The sequence below is a fragment of the Diplotaxodon limnothrissa genome, linkage group LG17, assembly GCF_057381915.1.
Source record: "Diplotaxodon limnothrissa isolate DT_005_m linkage group LG17, D_limnothrissa_male_GT1.1, whole genome shotgun sequence".
In the NCBI taxonomy this organism is placed as follows: domain Eukaryota; kingdom Metazoa; phylum Chordata; class Actinopteri; order Cichliformes; family Cichlidae; genus Diplotaxodon; species Diplotaxodon limnothrissa.
In genome coordinates this window covers 14,333,581-14,351,952 of record NC_140612.1, presented here as the reverse complement: position 1 = coordinate 14,351,952, position 18,372 = coordinate 14,333,581, and the positions used below count along the sequence as shown (strand labels likewise).

The 18,372-nt window shown below is 38.5% G+C and overlaps 2 protein-coding genes across 2 annotated transcripts in view; one reads left to right on the top strand and one right to left on the bottom strand.

The window, feature by feature from the left end:
• tut4 (terminal uridylyl transferase 4) overlaps positions 1-9,406 on the bottom strand; it is a 41,258-nt gene extending 31,852 nt beyond the window's left edge. The window contains exons 1-11 of the mRNA XM_085376719.1: positions 9,290-9,406; positions 9,033-9,178; positions 7,433-7,995; positions 7,190-7,341; positions 5,958-6,074; positions 5,691-5,868; positions 5,476-5,564; positions 5,337-5,388; positions 5,072-5,141; positions 1,101-1,227; positions 579-698 (exon numbers count right to left, since the gene is read on the bottom strand). Coding sequence (XP_085232845.1) covers positions 579-698; positions 1,101-1,227; positions 5,072-5,141; positions 5,337-5,388; positions 5,476-5,564; positions 5,691-5,868; positions 5,958-6,074; positions 7,190-7,341; positions 7,433-7,916 — 1,389 coding nt within the window. The 5' untranslated portion in view covers positions 7,917-7,995; positions 9,033-9,178; positions 9,290-9,406. The remainder of the gene's footprint in view (positions 1-578; positions 699-1,100; positions 1,228-5,071; positions 5,142-5,336; positions 5,389-5,475; positions 5,565-5,690; positions 5,869-5,957; positions 6,075-7,189; positions 7,342-7,432; positions 7,996-9,032; positions 9,179-9,289) is intronic.
• A 2,461-nt stretch (positions 9,407-11,867) lies between these two features.
• On the top strand, positions 11,868-17,117 carry gpx7 (glutathione peroxidase 7). Its single transcript, XM_085376105.1, has 3 exons — positions 11,868-11,999; positions 16,503-16,764; positions 16,954-17,117. The coding sequence occupies exons 1-3, from the start codon at positions 11,868-11,870 to the stop codon at positions 17,115-17,117; spliced, it is 558 nt and encodes a 185-aa protein (XP_085232231.1).
• The last annotated feature ends 1,255 nt before the right edge of the window (positions 17,118-18,372 follow it).

Sequence of the window (18,372 nt, the reverse complement as noted above, 5' to 3'; positions counted from 1 at the left end):
ATTTGATTGTTGGGTTTTTCTCTGATGTATTATCGTTTGGTCTACCTTACAATGTAAAGCGCCTTGAGGCAACTGTTGTTGTGATTTGGCGCTATATAAATAAAATTGAATTGAACTGAATTGAAAAACGCCACGGTGGTTACCTTTGTGTTCATATTTGAGGTATGCTGTGTCACTTGGTATAATATTGCATCACTACTACTGCACTATAATGCTGATGCTGCTGCGTCAATACAGTTCACACTTTGAAATAGGTAAAGTGTCACTAACGACAGTAACTCTCTGAAGATGAAGGTGGTAAATGCCCTTCATTCACTTGTACTTATAACTGCTGCTGCTCAGAAGCTTTATGCTCCAATCATTGTTCTGTATTTTTTTTCCCTATACTCTCAAAAATCTCATTGTCGCAAACTTTATGGAAATACTCTCAGAAATCTCAGATACAATTTTGAGACTATATCTCCCAACTCTATTCCAGGTTCTAAAATATAAAGAAAGGGATTTAAAAATAATTTTGTTTAACGTTGGTTATTTGCCAAGGAGCACAGATACAGAGTGGCCCTTTCTCAGTAACTTACCCAGGGGCCCAGGTAGACAGGGAGGATAGGGTCTTTTCTCTGCTGCAGGAAGAAGATCACCATGAGGGCAAAGGAGTATGAAGGGATGCCACCTTCAGCCTGACAGTCAATGTGACACAACTGTGTGGATAAATACATAAAAGAAAAAAAAATCTATTTTTGCTTTCAGCAAAACATCAAAGCAAAATTTGGTCCAAACAATACATCATACAGACCAACAGATCATCTGTGTTTGCCATTTGGGCATATAAGTTTTATATTTGCACACAAATGAGGTTGAAAATAACTCTTTTAACAAGAGATTTAAAAAAACAAAAACAAAAACCCACTTCCATTACATCATCATTATTTCTGGTCCGTCAGTTTTCATATCCAAAACATCCACTATATCCTTTGTGCCATTTCATAAACACATTAATTATCAAGTATCATGACACAAAGATACTTTTGCAACATGCTGAGAACTAAACAAAGGACACATGTATTAGGTGTATGCATTCTGAGTGTCCGAAACAGGCTTACCCTTGCCCAGTAGCGGAAGGCCAACACCAGTGAAATCAGTCTGGGCTCCAGTTTAGACAGGGCTGCCAGATGATTGGTCGTAAGACAAGCAACATCATTTCCTGCACTCACTTTACACATCAGACCGCTGTGAAGAAACAGAGGTGGGGGAAGATGACAATTAGCTGGACCAAATTCTAACTGTCATAATGTCTCACTGGCTCATGATCTGAAAAAGAGGTCACATTAAAAAACAAAAAACAATACCAGACTGCAGGCCTCAGTGATTTCCCACACACAGGCTTTATATAGGCTGGGCACTTAATACATTTTGATAATTCACAACTTACTTTAGAATTTTCATATTTATTTTTGTAATATATACAGTGGACATAAACAGTGTATACACTTTTCCCATTTTTAATATGACCTAGAAGCCTTTACAATTCAACTGAAAAACAAAGTTGTTAGGAAAAAATATATTCAAAAAAATTAAGCTAGTTGCATAAGTGTCCACATCCTTAAACTAATACTGTGATAAATCAAAAGGTGTTACAACAGACTTCCTGGGAACATGCCTGCCATCAATTAAGAGACTCTGATTAACCCCAAATAGAGTTCAGCTGCTGTCCCGATCTTCACTGTTTTCTGCTACGGCAGAAGTCATGGTTTGCTAAGAGCCTAAAAAGCATCAAAGTCTAGCGGTCGAAAGGTATTAGTCAGTTTTTTGTTTTTTAAAAACCACTTACAAAGCATTAGATATATCATATACATCAAAGTGGATAAAAGCAAACAAAAAACTGGTTACAGCTTACAAAGAAATGCATCAACTCTCCAAAAGGCATGAGAGAAAATGTGTTCCAATCTGATAAAAAAAAAAAAAAAAAAAAAAAAAAAAAAAAAACACAATTCTGAAAGGTAAGTGTGGGTGGGAGGAATGGAAAAACTTCTATCAAAAGTGCATCACAGGCACGGTGAAGCATTGCTTATGATTTGGGATTGCTTTTATTTACCTACAGCTGTGCTTAAAAGCCAGGTACCAATTCTGCCAAGGAGAACAGTCAAATATAGAGTCAAAATTATCTCAGATGCTTGTTGATGGCTACCAAAACCATCTGGTCAAGGTGCAACTTGTTAAAGCGACATTTATCTAAATGTTACTGGGCTGGATGTGTATACAGTGCTGATCCAAAGTTTAAGACCACTTGAAAAATAGCAAGCAAAAAAAAAGTAATTTACTGTATAGTTTGATCTTAACAAGGTTCCAAGTAGACCCTTAACATTCAACAAGAAGAAATGGGAGTGAGCAAAACATTTGTTTTTTAAGCCTCCTAGGACCTGGCATCCACATATGTGGACATCACATTTTGGGTTGTCTAGACCAAAATACTTAATTTTTTTTCTACAAGGGCCTGATATCCACTTACGAGGACATTATACTGCCACTGTTCTATCAAAATTTAAAACGAATGTGGCTCTCATTTTTCTCAGAAACATAAAACTAGGTAAACAAAAAAACAATCTCGTAATTCTTTGGGACCGGATGAATGTAAAAACAATCAGCCCAAATATCAAAGAAAAATTAAAAATGCAAGCCATGAAAGAGTTCGGGTCTTGGGAGATTAAAACAATGCTTGAACTCAAACAGGATGTTTTACAGCTGTTCGAGTTTAGGACCACACCTCCAAAAAACCTGTGATTCTCCTGGAAGAAGTCCCTTGTCCTGCGGGCATTGTGTACTGTAGCATTGTCCTGTTGAAAAACCCAGTCGTAACCACACAGAGGAGGGCCCTCAGTCACGAAAGATGCTCTCTGAAACATCTGGACATAGCCAACAGCCGTTTGACATTCCTGCACCTCCAGAACCCTCAATTGCTCCACTGAAGGAAAAGGCATCCCATTCCATTATGGCCCCCCCTCCACTGTGGTGCATAGAAAACATTGCAAGTGGGATCCATCAGACCATGAAGGTTAATTTTTTTTTTCGCATCAAACACTTAAACTTTCTTCCACCTTTAAAAATTCTATGTTTGGTGCTCTCTTGGAAAGTCCAAATGGCCAGTTCTGTGGCGTTCAAGGAGATGAGGTCCCTGAAGACATTTTTTGTTTTTGAAGCCCTTCAGTCTCAGATGCCGTCTGATAGTTATGGGGCTCCAGTCAGCACCAGCAACGCCGGTGCCGACTGCAGCCCCAGTAACGCTGATCGAGGATCGTCCAGTTTCTTCAAGGACAGCCAACAGGGTCATCAGGCTCACTGCTGGGGGGGGGGGGGGGGGGGGGTCTTCCACCTGATGTTTTTGTTCCATAATCCTCAGGATCATTTAAGACAGCGGTCCCCAACCCCCGGGCCTCGGACCGGTACCGGTCCGTGAGTCGTTTGGTACCGGGCCACGAGAGTTGAGGCTCAGGTGTGAAATGTATAGTTTTCAGGGTTTTTATCGGTTTTCAGCATTATTTTGTTATCGTTTACTCTGTTTTCCTTGGTCTTTTCATGTGTGTTATGAATAAATTTTCTTGTTTTCGGTACCGGTACTAGTTTTATTTTGTTGTATTTATTCGCGACACCTTAAAGGTCGGTCCATGAAAATATTGTCGGGCATAAACCGGTCCTTGGCGCAAAAAAGGTTGGGGACCGCTGATTTAAGAAATTCCAAATGACTGTTTTATTGAGCCCCACGTCAGCAGCGATGGCGTGCTGTGAAAGACCCTGCTTATGCAGTTCAACAACCCGACCACATTAGAAAAGTGGAACATTTTTTTTTTGTCTTTGCCATCAGTGACTACCTGACAGACAATGACAATGACTCCATATTTTTGCACAGATTTGGCCATTTAAAGGCATGTGGTCCTAAACTTTTGATCAGGTGTAAAACTGCCTTTTTTAGTTTAAGCGTTTTCAATAAATTGCATGCTCTAAAAATTGTTTTTTTTTTATCTCTCTCTCCCATTTCTTCTTGTTGCATGTTGGAGCTCTACTTGGAACCTTGTTAAGACCCAACCATGCAAAATATGATTTGCCATTTTTGAGGTAGTCTTAAACTTTTGATCGGGACTGTATTTAAGCCTGTGTGTATAAAAATTGCATAAAAAGCGCTTGCAGGAACAAAAACATAATATTCCACAACAGGCTTTGCCGATCCGATCAGCTGTTCGTAACACTTCGCACATTGAAACAGGTAGTTCGCATGTCTGCCATTTCCTGCCCAAAACCGGAAGTGGCGTCATTTTCGCGGAAAATGTAGTTTTTTTACTTGTAGGCCTTAAAAGCCTATACTGGTGTTTTTATAAGTCATGTTTGACTTTTCTGAATAGTTGCTGGGATGCTTAGAACTCGAATTGCACTGCTGGAAATAGTTTATTTTAATGCACGTGCTGTTTTCTTTGCAAATTTGCATCATAGGATTGTTTTTTTGTTTTTCCTGCAGTATATAAAAATTGCTGTATCTCCAAAATAAAACTATGAAGACACTTAAAATAAATTTCCTGTTGTTGTAAACTATTTTTTGCAACTTTTTTGTATTTAAACTTTTGAGGGATAAACCTCTTAAATTTCTCCAAGTAGAAATATATGTAAAAAAACAAAACAAAAACGATTTTCAATTTTTTTTGTAGTTTATTGAACTTTTTTTTGCAATTAATGTAGTTACTATGGACTTATAGCCCATATTTTAATAATATGTATGCATTAACAGTTGTATTGATGTATAGCAACTTGAAATGTTCCCACAAATGGCACTACAACATGTAAAAAAAAAATAATAATATAAGCTCTGGCAGACTTGGTTCTACAGTAGGTCTTAAAGGGTTAAATAAATATTGTCAAATAATCGAGATCTCAATTTCAGTGAAAATAATCGTGATTATCATTTTTGCCATAATCGAGCAGCCCTATACTCCCTAGCCTTACATTTAACTTATTCTGTCACTGAAGATAATGCTGTGTCATAGACATACAACATGGAGGGACAAAAAGAGATCCTGCTAATGCTCACCTGCTAACATCCCGACAGAACACGATAGGTACTTTGGCATGGAAGTCTGACTCCACCTCAGAAAACTCGGCTAGGGAGAAAACAATCAATTACTGTTTGTTTTGTTTTTTTAAATGATGGGTTTCAGCCAAATTGAAAACAAAAAAATGCAGATGGGGGGGGGGGGAGGAGGAGGACCCGAAACAGCATTCAGCTAATCTGGAGTTATATACAGCTTAATAACCAGCACATCAACTTAATATAAAATGCAACTGAGAAAACTTACGACTGTTTTTGAGGATTTCCAGCACCTGAATTAAGACTTCAGGTTGTGTCATCTGAACAGACATAAGAAAAGGTCACTGCTGTCATTGTGCTTTTGTGTTAAGAGTAAATGGATTGCAAACTATTAGCAGCAGACTTACTGAGGGAGGGTAGGTGACATCAATGTTGATATCACTTGTCTTGAAGGCAAAACGGGTAAGACACGAACCATAGAGACGGAGTGAACAAGCTGGAAACCAAAGAATCAACGTCAGGCAGATCTATAGTCTACGCAGAATAACTCTCACAGAAAGACTGCCAACTGTCAATAAAGATAAAATCAAGGAATTGACTGGATGCGATCACATCATACAACCTGTGAGGTGTTTCTGTATAATGATCTCCATCCTGCTGACCACTGTCTTTCGAATCTCAAAGTCTTCATCTGATATCCCTTGCTGCCTGGCAGTTTCTAGGACAGCGGCATTGACAGCCCACAGCTGAGCAGCAGAAGGAGGTGGCAGGGCACGCAGCTCGTTTTCCTCTTGTTTCTCCTAACATGTCACAAGCAGAATGTGTAAACTATTTTAAAATCTTCCTATCAGTCCACTCAGATAAACACCAGCATATCACAAGTACTTACCATTATGTTTTTTTTGTGTCTCTTTTCCTTGATGTGTTTGTGTGCTCCTTGAATGTTCTCAATGTGCACAGAGCACAGCTTGCATATGTACTGGTAGTTTGGGTACTCAGGGGACTGCTGTAAAAACAAAGACATAGGCAATCAATTTATGTTCTCTACATGTGGGGGATTTGTTATTTGGATCCTCCAGCTTATAATTAAACAGTGGATCTCACCTTGCCATGCTGGGTGGAGATTTAAAAAAAAAAAAAAAAAAAGTGCCCAGTACAAAAAAAACCAAAAACACACATTCTGAAAATGACTCAAGGTAACAGAAGAATGAAATAGCGAAAATTAGGAAGAACAGATCCTGTTATACATCCTGTTTAAAAACTGAATGTTCATATCAAACATTATCAGGGCTTCATAAAAATAAGCTCAGCTTATGTACAGGAAATTCCCATCAGCCAAAACCTTCCGACTACTCTAGAATGTGTTTCAGGCCGTCTTTGCTAAGTATGATCTTAGAGACAGTGAACAGTTTGGGTTTGGTTTGTATTTTAAAGAGGAGCAGCCAATTAGATGAACTGAGGGGCTTCACCATGGTCCAAATGGTAGAAAAATACGATAATGCGTCCAGTTTAAACTGAGCTCAATCTTGAGTTTACTCAGACTTTTCTATTAGAATGAGCCTTTTAGTCTTTTTTCCCCATTTATATGAGACAGAAATGATTAGCCATCAATGATCAGTGCATCAATGTTTAATTAGAATGATCACATTTAGGTTAGCACCAAAAATGAAAATGAGATTTAACACATGATCTGCCTGTGTGCTACTATTTTTTCCCATGTTTAATTTAACTAGACAATTAGATAATTATTATAGTACAGTAGCAATCTGCTTTATAGCTAAATTGTAAGCTGATTTATTCCAATGTAAAGGCAAGACCTTACTGCCAAAATGTCCTCAAGCTTTAGTTAACCCTTTATTTACAGAAGAGCCATTCCATTTGGATATTTTCATTTGTGCTGCTGTTTATGAAAATAAGTGTATCATAAAAATCGATGTATCTCAAAAATAAAGTTATGAACACATTCTAATTAAGATGTGGCTTTTTAAAATTTTTATACATGTGGAAAAATGCAAATTAAAAAAAATTATTGCACTGTCAAGTAATTTAGCAACTCTGGACCTATTACATACATATTATTAAAATTTGGTATACAAAGGTTATACTGAGTGGTTTTCTCACTTTCAGCAGTCGGTAGATGTAGTCTCTGCGGAGACGCTCCTCTGCCTGTCGGAGGCCCAGCTGTTGCTCTGTGAGAGGTCCTTCCTCCACAGTGGGCCTCACCTCTGGGCCCTCTTGCACAGACTGATTCATCAGTGTTGCGGCTTTCAACACTAAAAAAAACAGCAAACACAAAGCACTTTACTGGAGCTCTATTTGATGAAGAAGACTTCTTCATTTCAGGAAAAATGCTTTACAACCCACCTTGGGATTTTTCTTTTGCCAGGGCTCTAGTAGAGCTCCTAGCCTGCTCTGTAAGCCCTTTGTCAGGGGTAACAGGCACTACAGAAGACCTGCTCTCTTTGTTTGCTGAGGGGCTGCTGTCTGCAGAAAGAGATGTTCTGGACTCAGAAGCCTGTGGCACCAGGTGCTGCTGTAAGCTTGCCCCTTTTCCTTTGCCTCTCTCCCCAGAACCCGTTCTTCCAGTCAGCCTACTCAATCTGGATGGCCGACCTCTTCTCTTGTCCTGGGGAATATCTGTAGAAGTCTTGCCTTGCCCACGGCTAACCTGGCTGCCTATATTATGTTCATCCTTGGCAGTCGTGCTGTTTTCTTTGCTGCGGCTTGCAGACTTATGACCCTCTCTCTGCACAAGAGTCTCTTTATTTGATTTCTCAGTGGATAAAGCTTTAGCTCCTCTGAGCTGAGACTGTTTGACTGTCTTTACTGGAGTCAAGGACTCATCCATCCCTTTGTTTCTTCTGCTCTTATTCCTGGTGGAGTCAACACCACACTGAAGATGGCCAGGGAGGCAGGCCACCCAAAGTCTAGGAAAAGAAGAAAAAATAAATTGTATCTGCAGTGAAATAATGTGTTGTGCATTGTTTTAACAATTCAGCCGAATGCATATGTAAACTTTGAATGAGTAACTTAGAGAAAAATCTTTAGTTCATAATTGTTAGTTTATTGTTTATTTAAAACTTTTTTTTTTAATAACAGATTTTTTCCCTTTATTTTTTAAAAGAGTTGACTTTGACTCATTAAAAAGGTGAATAATCAAGTTGTAAATAAATAAGGAAGTGTTGAGTTAATTTTGGGTCAGATCTTTACCTTTTACTCTTTTGTTTAAAGGATTTATCATTGTTTAAAAGTAATAAAGATGAGCGGGGGGCGTTACAGAGCAACTTTAACTTTGTCTTTAGAGTTCAAACAGATCATTTTTATTATGCATTGTCCACACTGAACACAGAAAATCCCAGAGCCAAGTTACCAAGTGAGCACATCAATAAGTTTTTATGAAATCAAACTAAAATATCTTGTGAGCACACTAAACAAAAACTATGACAGATGTGCACATACAGTACAATTTATAAAGCTCGTTTGTAATATTCTCAGTTAAAACAAAAATCGTTTAGCACAGAGATCCACACTGCTGCTAATGATCATTTTCATTCGTCATAAAGCAACAGACCAATTTGTCTATAAAATGCCGAAATTAATCAAACAAAAGTTAGCATCGTAGTTCCAACGTAATCAAACTAGCGTTTTTAGATCAAACACAAATGCCAAATAGACAGTTTACCACCCTGATTGCTTTCCCCCCAGGTCTGTTCCTGGAAATCCACCTCCACTATCGCAGTTGGAGATTAATTTCGTTTTACAGTAAACCACAGGTTAGGGGTTGCAGACATTACTACTCACTGGGGCTTCCGTGTGTTTCAGTTTAGAGAAAAACAAACTTAAACACAACACCGAAAGCTAACACACACAGTTAGCTAAACTTCCGAGCAACAAATAAGGGAGGAAGATGCCATCAGGCAGAGAAAAAAAATGCGTTAAAATAGAATTAACTTAAAAAGCTTACCATTAAAGGTTAAATGTACCGTCTTACGTTATGGGAATGCTTCACGCTTACTTCCTGGGGTTGCTTTGCTCTGCAGAGTACGTTGTTAGCCCTCTCCGTAATGTTACTGAGGTTAGCTGCGATGCCCGGTCGTCCGCCTGAGCTAGCTACGGGAAATAAATAATACTGGTACTCACTTACTACACAGCAGCAAGTCATAAAAAACACAAAGGAGACGCTTAAACCATTGCAACACAACAGAGCACGCACTGACTTACTTTCGAACTCTTAAGTTGATTCGAAATTATTGTTTAGCTATCTCCATGGTTCTGGTCTACATAATGTTTTCAAATCCCACGGCCCTGGTCAAAACAGCAAGCATTGACGCCATGTTAATACATTACCCCGCTGCATTGTGGGAGTGCCAGTGATGATGAAGAGGGGCGTGTTTCGTGCCGCGTTCATGTACTACTAGGAAGGTCCTTGTTTTGTATACAACACCCTTTCTCTCTCTCCCTCTCCCCCCCTCTCTCGCTAGCTATATATATATATATATATATATATATATATATATATATATATATATATATATATATATATATATATATATATATATATATATATATTAGTGTCTGGAGAAGCTGTGAAGAGTGTTATGTTGCTTGTAGCATCATTCAGCATGATCAGTTTGGTAGTGGGTCAGTGACATATCCATGGAGGGACACATAGAACTCTACATGCCAGATACCAAATGACTGCTATTTGGTATCTGGATGAAATCCTTGAACCCAGTGTCAAACCCTACATTGGTACACTGAATCTTAGTTTCTCTTGGTGCTTGGCATCACATGGCAAGAGTATGCAAATAGTTTCTGGTGGATCAAGGAATTGATTCCATTTACAGGCACCAAAGCTTGCCTGACCTAATAGAACACCGATAGAACAACTCTGGCACATTGTGTTTAGGTCCATCTCACTCCACCTGGTTACACGTCAGACTGTCCAGGACCTGGTCTAGCTGATGCCCTTGTCCAGACCTGGAAGGAGATCCCAGATCTGGATCCAAGATCTATAAGGAAAAGAAGTGCAATTTGAGTTTCATTATATCTCAGTTTTTCTAAATAATAAAGAAAAGCTGCTGTAGTAAATGAACAAAATCCATCAGCATGACTCTTTGGGTTTAAATTGTAAGAAGTAAGTATGTGAAATAATACCGAAAATGATGATTGATCATAGCTGTCCTGTAATTATAAAACAAAGGTTTTGTTAATTCACAGAAAATGCACGTTTCTTACTTTCCTTCTTTCTTTACTTACAGTGTGACGGTATATCATGAAAAGATTCATTAAATATATATCTATTAGTTAATTGCATGAGTGGCTATGGATTACTATTAGTTTTTGGATGGAAGGCCATTGGGAAGGTCTTCCTCAGTAGGGCTGATTCTGGCATGGAGGGCATGGGATGTGATGGTAAGTAATGTGTGTTACACACAGACACATGCTCATATGGTGGAATAGTATATAATAATGCAGTTTTCCTCTGGATAACTGCCCTTCACTTAAGTACCTAAAGCACAGTGCCCAGCAATTTCCCTTAGAATAGTTATCCCTGAATCAGAAACATATAAATTCTCATTCATCCTCCTCTCAATCATCTGAATTTTTGCTCTGTTTTCAGCAAGAAACACCTAAAGAGTAAATGCTGAACTTATGCTATATTATTTTTGTTGATAGGCCTACGTCATACTTGCCCTAATCCTCCCTCATCAGGTTAGCAGGTTTCTGAGTCAATAATTTGCGTTGCTCTTGGTATAATGCTGGTTACTAATTGCTGAAATGCACTGGCTGGTCTTTATATATAAATTAAAGAACACTGTTAATAGATCACACTGTGATTGCAGCATCACAGTCATTTGCTTTGCTTAATAAACCTGTCCCATAGCCTCTAAAATAAAATAGCTACATTGTATCACAGCCATAGACATCCTACTTCAGGATGTCTGTGGCTAAAATAAAATTCCCTCCATTCATTATCCCAACTGACACAAAGAAAAACACAAAATCACACACACACACACACACACACACACACACACACACACACACATATATGTAAATATATATATATATATATATATATATATATATATATATATATATATATATATATATATATATATATATATATATGACAAACCTTAATCTTACAGAGCTTTTAATACACTTCTCAGTTCACGCAGTTCATGATCTACACCGAGAGTTCATGAAAATCTGTGTTTTTCATGCAAGGTAACAACTGGGCACGAGTCAGAATTGTAAAATATAGCTATAAATGATAATGATCTGTGTCACTTTGTCAACTTTGTTGGAGGAATGTATGGTCCATTGCTATGAATTATGAAATGGCATTTTTTCCTCTCTTTTCATAAAGGATGATCCCAGTTTATACTAAAAGTGGCGATAAAGCAACTATTTCCTTAGTATTTGGTAGTATTTGGACAATTAGAACTGCTCCAAGGCGCCACACAGATACTTCTGGGTCACTGCTCTCACGGAACCTTCCTGAATAAAACTGGAATGCACCCTAAACTGGGCCTCAGGTCCGTTATTCTGAGACATCAAGACACACTTTCCTCACGAGTTTACAGGCTAAATTGCTAGTTTCTGCTCATACCGAATACAACCGAAGACCAATAAGACTTTTATTTTTGTTAAGCGCTTCCTGCCCAGGAAACGCTGATCGCTGTGTGTAGCTTGAGTGCAGAGGAGGTGCGCAGACTGCTGGTGACTGCGGGGCGGACGGAGAAAGACTGCAGGAGTTTATCTTGGTTCCGCTGGTGGTTTGACTGCAAAGATGTTTCCTGCAGTGCTCACAGTGTTACTGACTTTCTTCAGCCTCGCTGAAAGCAAACAGAAAGACTTTTATACTTTTAAAGTTGTGAATAGCAGGGGCAAGCTGGTATCTCTGGAGAAATATCGGGGTTCGGTAAGTACGACTCACAGCAGCTTAAACTACAGATGTTAGAGCGCAGTTTCTCGGCACGCCAGCCCTTTGCTTGAATGAATGTTGCATGGGAATGTTGGCTTCTTTCTTTCTTTTACTTCTCTCCATGAAATGTTGTTTGTAGATGTAACTAACACAGCAGTGATGAGAATCAGTTTGATTGTGGGCTGCTGGTGGGGATGTCCCGTCACGTAGCCCGGATAGCCTACGTGGCAGGCCTGCAGCCCCTGAAGCTGCAGAAAGTGCTGAGATTTCATTCAAACAAGTTACGGATCACCAGACCGCGTTAGCCCTAATCTGTCTGAAGACTTCACTCTATCTTCACTCTATCCGTCATCAGAGGTAACGGAACATACATGAGTTTGGTTTTTACCCCAGTTATTACAATAACTGTTGATATACACCTAAATAAAAATAAATAAACGTAATAATGCAACAATGATGTATATTACATATGACAACCTTTATATAAAATGATAATAATAAGACAAACTGCATCTTTTTTGACTTAGCTGTCTTTGACTTTATTTGCTTCCAAATTCTTAATCATGGAGCTTTAAATGATTATTATAGACGGTATCTTTCAAAAAGATATCCTTTTTGTAATAAGGTGAAAGACTCTCTGGATTTTGTTTTAACCATAAACACAAACAGACAAATTAAACTATAAATCTTTCACACACTACAGGTGAATGAACACAGTTTGTACACCACAGAGCTGTAGCGGTGCACTTTTTAAGGAAGAGTTACTGTAACTAGTACAGTGCCTAAATGGGTTGAGTGTACGTAAAGTTCCAATTTACATTTCATGTCAGCAAGGAATAATTAAATGTAAAAGCAAGACTGAAAACTGGTGTTCCATTACACATGAGAACTTTGCTGGACCTGCTGTGCTGCCTTGTAGATTAGACAAACAACCATTAAGATAAGACACTTGCTCACACACTGACATTCAAAGATGTTCAGTAATACGTACTGGATACCAAAGACAAGCAAAGCTATAGTCTAAAAAGTGAAGCCAGTGGGAAATGCTTTTAAACCTGCATTCTTTTTCAGTGAGTCCAAAAAATGGGTGATCTTTGAACCAGTTGAAGACAACAGTAGCACAGCATGATAGTTATTCACTGCATCTCACTTCAAAATGTTATATTCAGTTTCAGTTCAGTTGTATTTATAGTGTTAAATCACAACAAAAGCCACCTCAAGACACTTTATATTACAAGGCAAAGACCATCCAATATTAGAAAAATAACCCTAATAATTAGGGTAAGCACTTCTACATAACATCTGCAGCAGTATAATGTCAAGGACTTGTTTGAACCATTTTCCCTTGATGTCCTTGTGCACATCCCATAGTTGAAAACAGTCGAACAGAGTCACTCTCATTTAATGGGTTATTGTGTTTTCCGTCTCCCCTCCTCCATCCTACCTCACCTCACCTCACTCTTTTCACACCCTCTTCTCATTCTATATGCATGTGTGTCACACATTATTATTAAGTTATAAAAATAAGATATCGGCACTTTGTGACTTTGTACTTTGTGACTAATAAATCAACACCAGCTGCTTCTTCAGTGAGATCCACATTCTGTGGATGAACTCCCACTCCACTGTCGCAGATTCCAGCATGCTGATTATAGTCCTTGATCATACTGTAGTGTAACTGTGGTTTCTTGTATTTTGTTTGAGTTTTTTGTTTGTTTTGTTTTATTTTAACTAGAGTTGTGCTTTGTGTGATTTTGGGGTGCATTTCTATTTGCTGGTGTTTTCTTGACCTCTCAGGGCCACTGTATAAAAGGCATCAAGGACTGCCAAAACAGCAGCCCTACCAGTAACTTTAATTCAAAAAATGGGAGTCATCCAATGACCCCATACGCTACCTTCTCAGCATTACACCCACTAAGTTTGAAGTTAATCATATTAACTGTCTTTGAGATATGGTACCAGACACATAAAGAGCTTAATTTATTAGAGATGTGGATATTTTCAGTATCCCATGTCATATATGTCAGACTTGCAATTGTATTATCTTGACACCAGATGTCACTAGATGATAAGATTACACACTGCTTTCTCAGGAAGCCATACTTCTGCAGTGATGATCTTCTGTAGTTTAACTGCGAGTTAAAGTATGAAGCTGTGACATGTATTAATGTGTATTAGGATACTTATTAGTCTCTGTATCTGTGAATGGCGTCTGTAACATGTAAAGGCCTAAATCACAGTTATCTGTGGTTCAAATAATTAGTCAATCAGTGGGACGGCCAGACTTCACTTTTGCTTTTTTTGAAGAAGGAGCCTGTCTGTCTGTCTGTACACAGTGGGGCAATATGTGTGTGTGTGTGTGTGTGTGTGTATATATATATATAAAAGATGACAGAGGCCTGTAATTTTCATCATAGATATACCTCAACTATGACAGACAAAATGAGAAAAAAATATCCAGAAAATCACATTGTCTGATTTTTAAAGAATTTCTTTGCAGATTGTGGTGGAAAATAAGTATTTGGTCAATAATAAAAGTTCATCTCAATACTTTGTTACATACCCTTTGTTTGCAATGACAGAGGCCAAATGTTTTCTGCAAGTCTTCAAGGTTTTCACACACTGTTGCTGCTATTGTGGCTTATTCCTCCGTGCAGATCTCCTCTAGAGCAGCAGTCCCCAACCTTTTTTGCGCGATGGTTTATGTCCGACAATATTTTCACGGACTGCAAGATGTCGTGGATAAATACAACAAAATAAAACCAGTAGCAGTACCAAAAAAAAAAAAAATTAATTCTTAACACACGGGAAAACACCCAGGGAAACAGAGTTAACAATAAAAACAATAAAAAACAATGATAAAGACCAAAAAAAACCATAAAAAAAATTCACACCCAAGCCTCAAGTCCGGAACCAAACAACTCATGGTCCGGTACTGGTCCGTGGCCCAAGGGTTGGGGTCCGCTGCTCTAGATCAATCATGTTTTAGGGCTGTGGCTGGGGAGTCTTTGTCTGGCCTGTGAGCCTTCTAGGACTGGGCGATATATCAAGTTTAAAAAAAAAAAAATCGATATATTTTCGTACGAGATATAAGATGTGACAATATCGTTTATATCGATATAGTATATGTTATGTTATAATTATACTCGTGGAGTCGCAAGTTTGCCTTTCTTTCGTCCACTTTTGTCTCTCTGCAACGTTACTGGGCCTCGCCTCTCCTTCACTGAACACAACTCCCCCCTCCCCCATCGCTTCACCTGCAGGCAACGGCAAGCTGGACACGGCAAATCTCCGTTAACGAGTTACCGCGGATCGCCCCGTGTGTGAGGCTGGACGGCGTCAACGTGTTAGCGAGCTAACCGCGCTAACGACATGCATGGCCTAAAATCCTTTCATTTTCTGTATGTATGAATTCTGGTTGTGCCTACTGACCGCGAACCGATTTTATGTGGTACACGGCACTCAGCAATCTGTCAAGACATGTTTTAGTTCCACTTTGGAAAGCTACGGAGCTGCACCGCTTGATGGATTGTCGGAGCAGTAGGCTACCGTATTCCGGAGCCTCGCGGAGTGATACGTACTGTGCTTCAACGTAATATTACCGTATTGTGTGTGTATAAGCACCATAAATGGCACCTGTTAAGAGACACGGTTACAAAGCAGATTTCAAACTCCAGGCTGTCAGTCACGCAGTACAACTTGGGAAAAGAGCAGCTGTGAAATCTGTCTTTGTTATGCTCAGCGTCTTTTAGTTTACATTTTGACTGCACAATTGTGAGCTTTTTGTTATGCACAAAAACATCATTGTTTTCTTTTATTTATGGAGCATTATTATATAATAAATGCTGATAATTTATTTTTGAGTAATTTCTTCATGTACATCTACGCTGTATGTTAATAAAAGTGCCTGTGTGACATCTGGGACACAGCTTTGACTAAGAACTCTCTTTTTGTTCTTACCTTATGGCTTAAAAAAATATCGAGATATATATTGTATATCGCCATCCAGCTAAAAAATATCAAGATATGAATTTTGGGTCATATCGCCCAGCCCTAGTGCCTTCTCCACTTTGCTGTCCATCTTCACTGTCACAGTGCAATAAAGACAAAAATAGTCTAAAAAGAGACAACTAAACAAACAATTTTACATCAGATATGGTCTCAGTGAAAGTAACCGTTATTTAACATAAATTAATGAAAAAATATCCATATCTGTTTCAGTTATAGCAGGTGGCCTCTTCACTGAATGTGTCATCCTCAGCAGCCTTGTAAAATTGGTCAATGGCAACCTTTAACTAACACATATAGCTTTATAGATCCAACATATACTGTACAGTGGGGTGATTCAATCCAGTGGTTGCCAACTTTATGTGAACTACATGCAAATAAAACTGCAAGTAGTTCATTTAATTATGCATGTTTAAAGAAACATATATACTGACACATATTAAGCTAGGAAAGCTTTTGTGGTGTTTTTACAGTGTTTTCTGGTGGCTTTAGGTTTCCCTGGTGGTAAACGTAGCTAGTGAATGTGGCTTCACTGAGGAACACTACAATCAACTGCAGCAGCTCCAGCGGGACTTTGGTCCATATCACTTCAATGTGCTAGCCTTCCCCTGTAACCAATTTGGACAGCAGGAGCCTGGCAGTGACAAGGAGATTGACAGCTTTGTGCGCAGAGTCTACGCAGTCTCCTTTCCTCTGTTCAGCAAAATTGCTGTTGTTGGCACTGGAGCCAACAATGTCTACAAGTACCTTCTTGGTGAGTAACTGCCTCTTTGGGGGGGGGGGGGGGGGGGTTATGAGAGAGCAGTCGTGTGCGGTGTAGAAAAAAGAGAGGGGAAAAATAGAAACCTTTGAAGCAAAACTTAAAACAAATAATGTTTTTTTTAAAAGGTTACAAGCTTACACGAACCTGTTATTCATACATCTGTCATTTAATCTTTTACAGAGGCATCTGGAAAGGAGCCTGACTGGAATTTCTGGAAGTATCTAATTGACGTTAACGGCAAAGTGCTGGATGCATGGGGACCAAAAGTCTCTGTCAAAGAAATTCGCCCTAAAATTGCTGAAATGGTGCGGCAAATAATCTTGAAGAAGAAAGAAGAGCTTTAACACATTTCGCTTCAAGACTCTACTTAATGTTAATACCACAGGGAAACTGTGGCAGGTTTGAGCAGAAAATGAGTCACTGCTTTGGTAACATTACACTAAAGCCATGGCTTATTCATTTGTGTTAAGGAAGTAAAACGATTTGTGGTAGGTCTTGTTTGTAGCTATAAATAATTTTTTAAAAAGGTGGCGCTACAGGAAATAGAAGATCAAATACACTGGGGATTGAGGCAATATAAGGTGTGATCAAGCAGCAACCCTCAGGCCAAAGAAAGGTTCCAAACATTCCTTAAATAGCTACACGAAGCTGGCTCCAAAATGCGTCAGTACTTTTGGCTCGCATGTCTAAAAATCCTTGCAGTATTAAAAAGCACACACTGGAATAAAAATTGTATTTGGCCTCTAATGATACCTATGCTAATTTAAGTCTCACAACCTTCTCTCAGTGTTTGTGGTGTTGGAGTTTATCCAAATTGATCAGCTACAACTGTACTTCTTTACTTGATCGTCTTAGTAAGATTCAAAGCTCCCAAATGTGTTATGGAAATTTTCATCCTTCTGACACCTAAGTTTAAGTGTACTGTAACAGAAAATTTAATTTCTCTTGAATCTGTACTAAATTTTCCACAATTTCATTGTAATTTCTTTCCTCTACTTACATTTTATTGTTCTTATTGTCATTCTTCCCATGCTTTGCTCTGGTTATATTTAGAGTTCCTTCAGTTGTCCAAGCCAGTAGTGTTAAATAGTACATGGTCTCTTCTTTTCTGTTCAGCAAATGATTTAATTGGCATATGAATAATTGATCAGTAGTTACAAGACAAATGTCTATATTATTAATTAAATGTTAAGCAAAAATGAACAAAAATATTTTTGTCGGTTCATTTAAAATGTTTGGACTCCAGATTGATTGGATGGCGGAAGTAGTGGACCTCCAGCTATTTTAATAGGGGACCCCTGAGATAGTCTATATAATTATTAAATTGAAACAATTATTTGGGTTTAACATAAGGAAATGTTAGTTAGTGACCGATTAGCCTAGTGACCTTTCCGTGTTTCTCATAATAAACCATTTCAGTGCCTCATCTTCAGCTGCAGGTCTAAACATCCTTCAGTTCAGTTCAATGCAGTTAGAGCAGTAAGGCAAGGCAAGGCAAGTTTTTTTGTATAGCACAATTCAACAACAAGGTGATTCAAAGTGCTTTACAGAGACATTAGAAACAAAAACAAATAAAAAGCATGATTTAAAACTGATTAA

Coding starts and splice junctions, on each gene's coding strand:
- gpx7 (XM_085376105.1), top strand. CDS start 11,868: ATGTTTCCTGCAGTGCTCACAGTGTTACTGACTTTCTTCAGCCTCGCT. Junction 12,000..16,502: donor TGGAGAAATATCGGGGTTCG/GTAAGTACGACT, acceptor TGGTGGCTTTAG/GTTTCCCTGGTGGTAAACGT. Junction 16,765..16,953: donor TGTCTACAAGTACCTTCTTG/GTGAGTAACTGC, acceptor AATCTTTTACAG/AGGCATCTGGAAAGGAGCCT.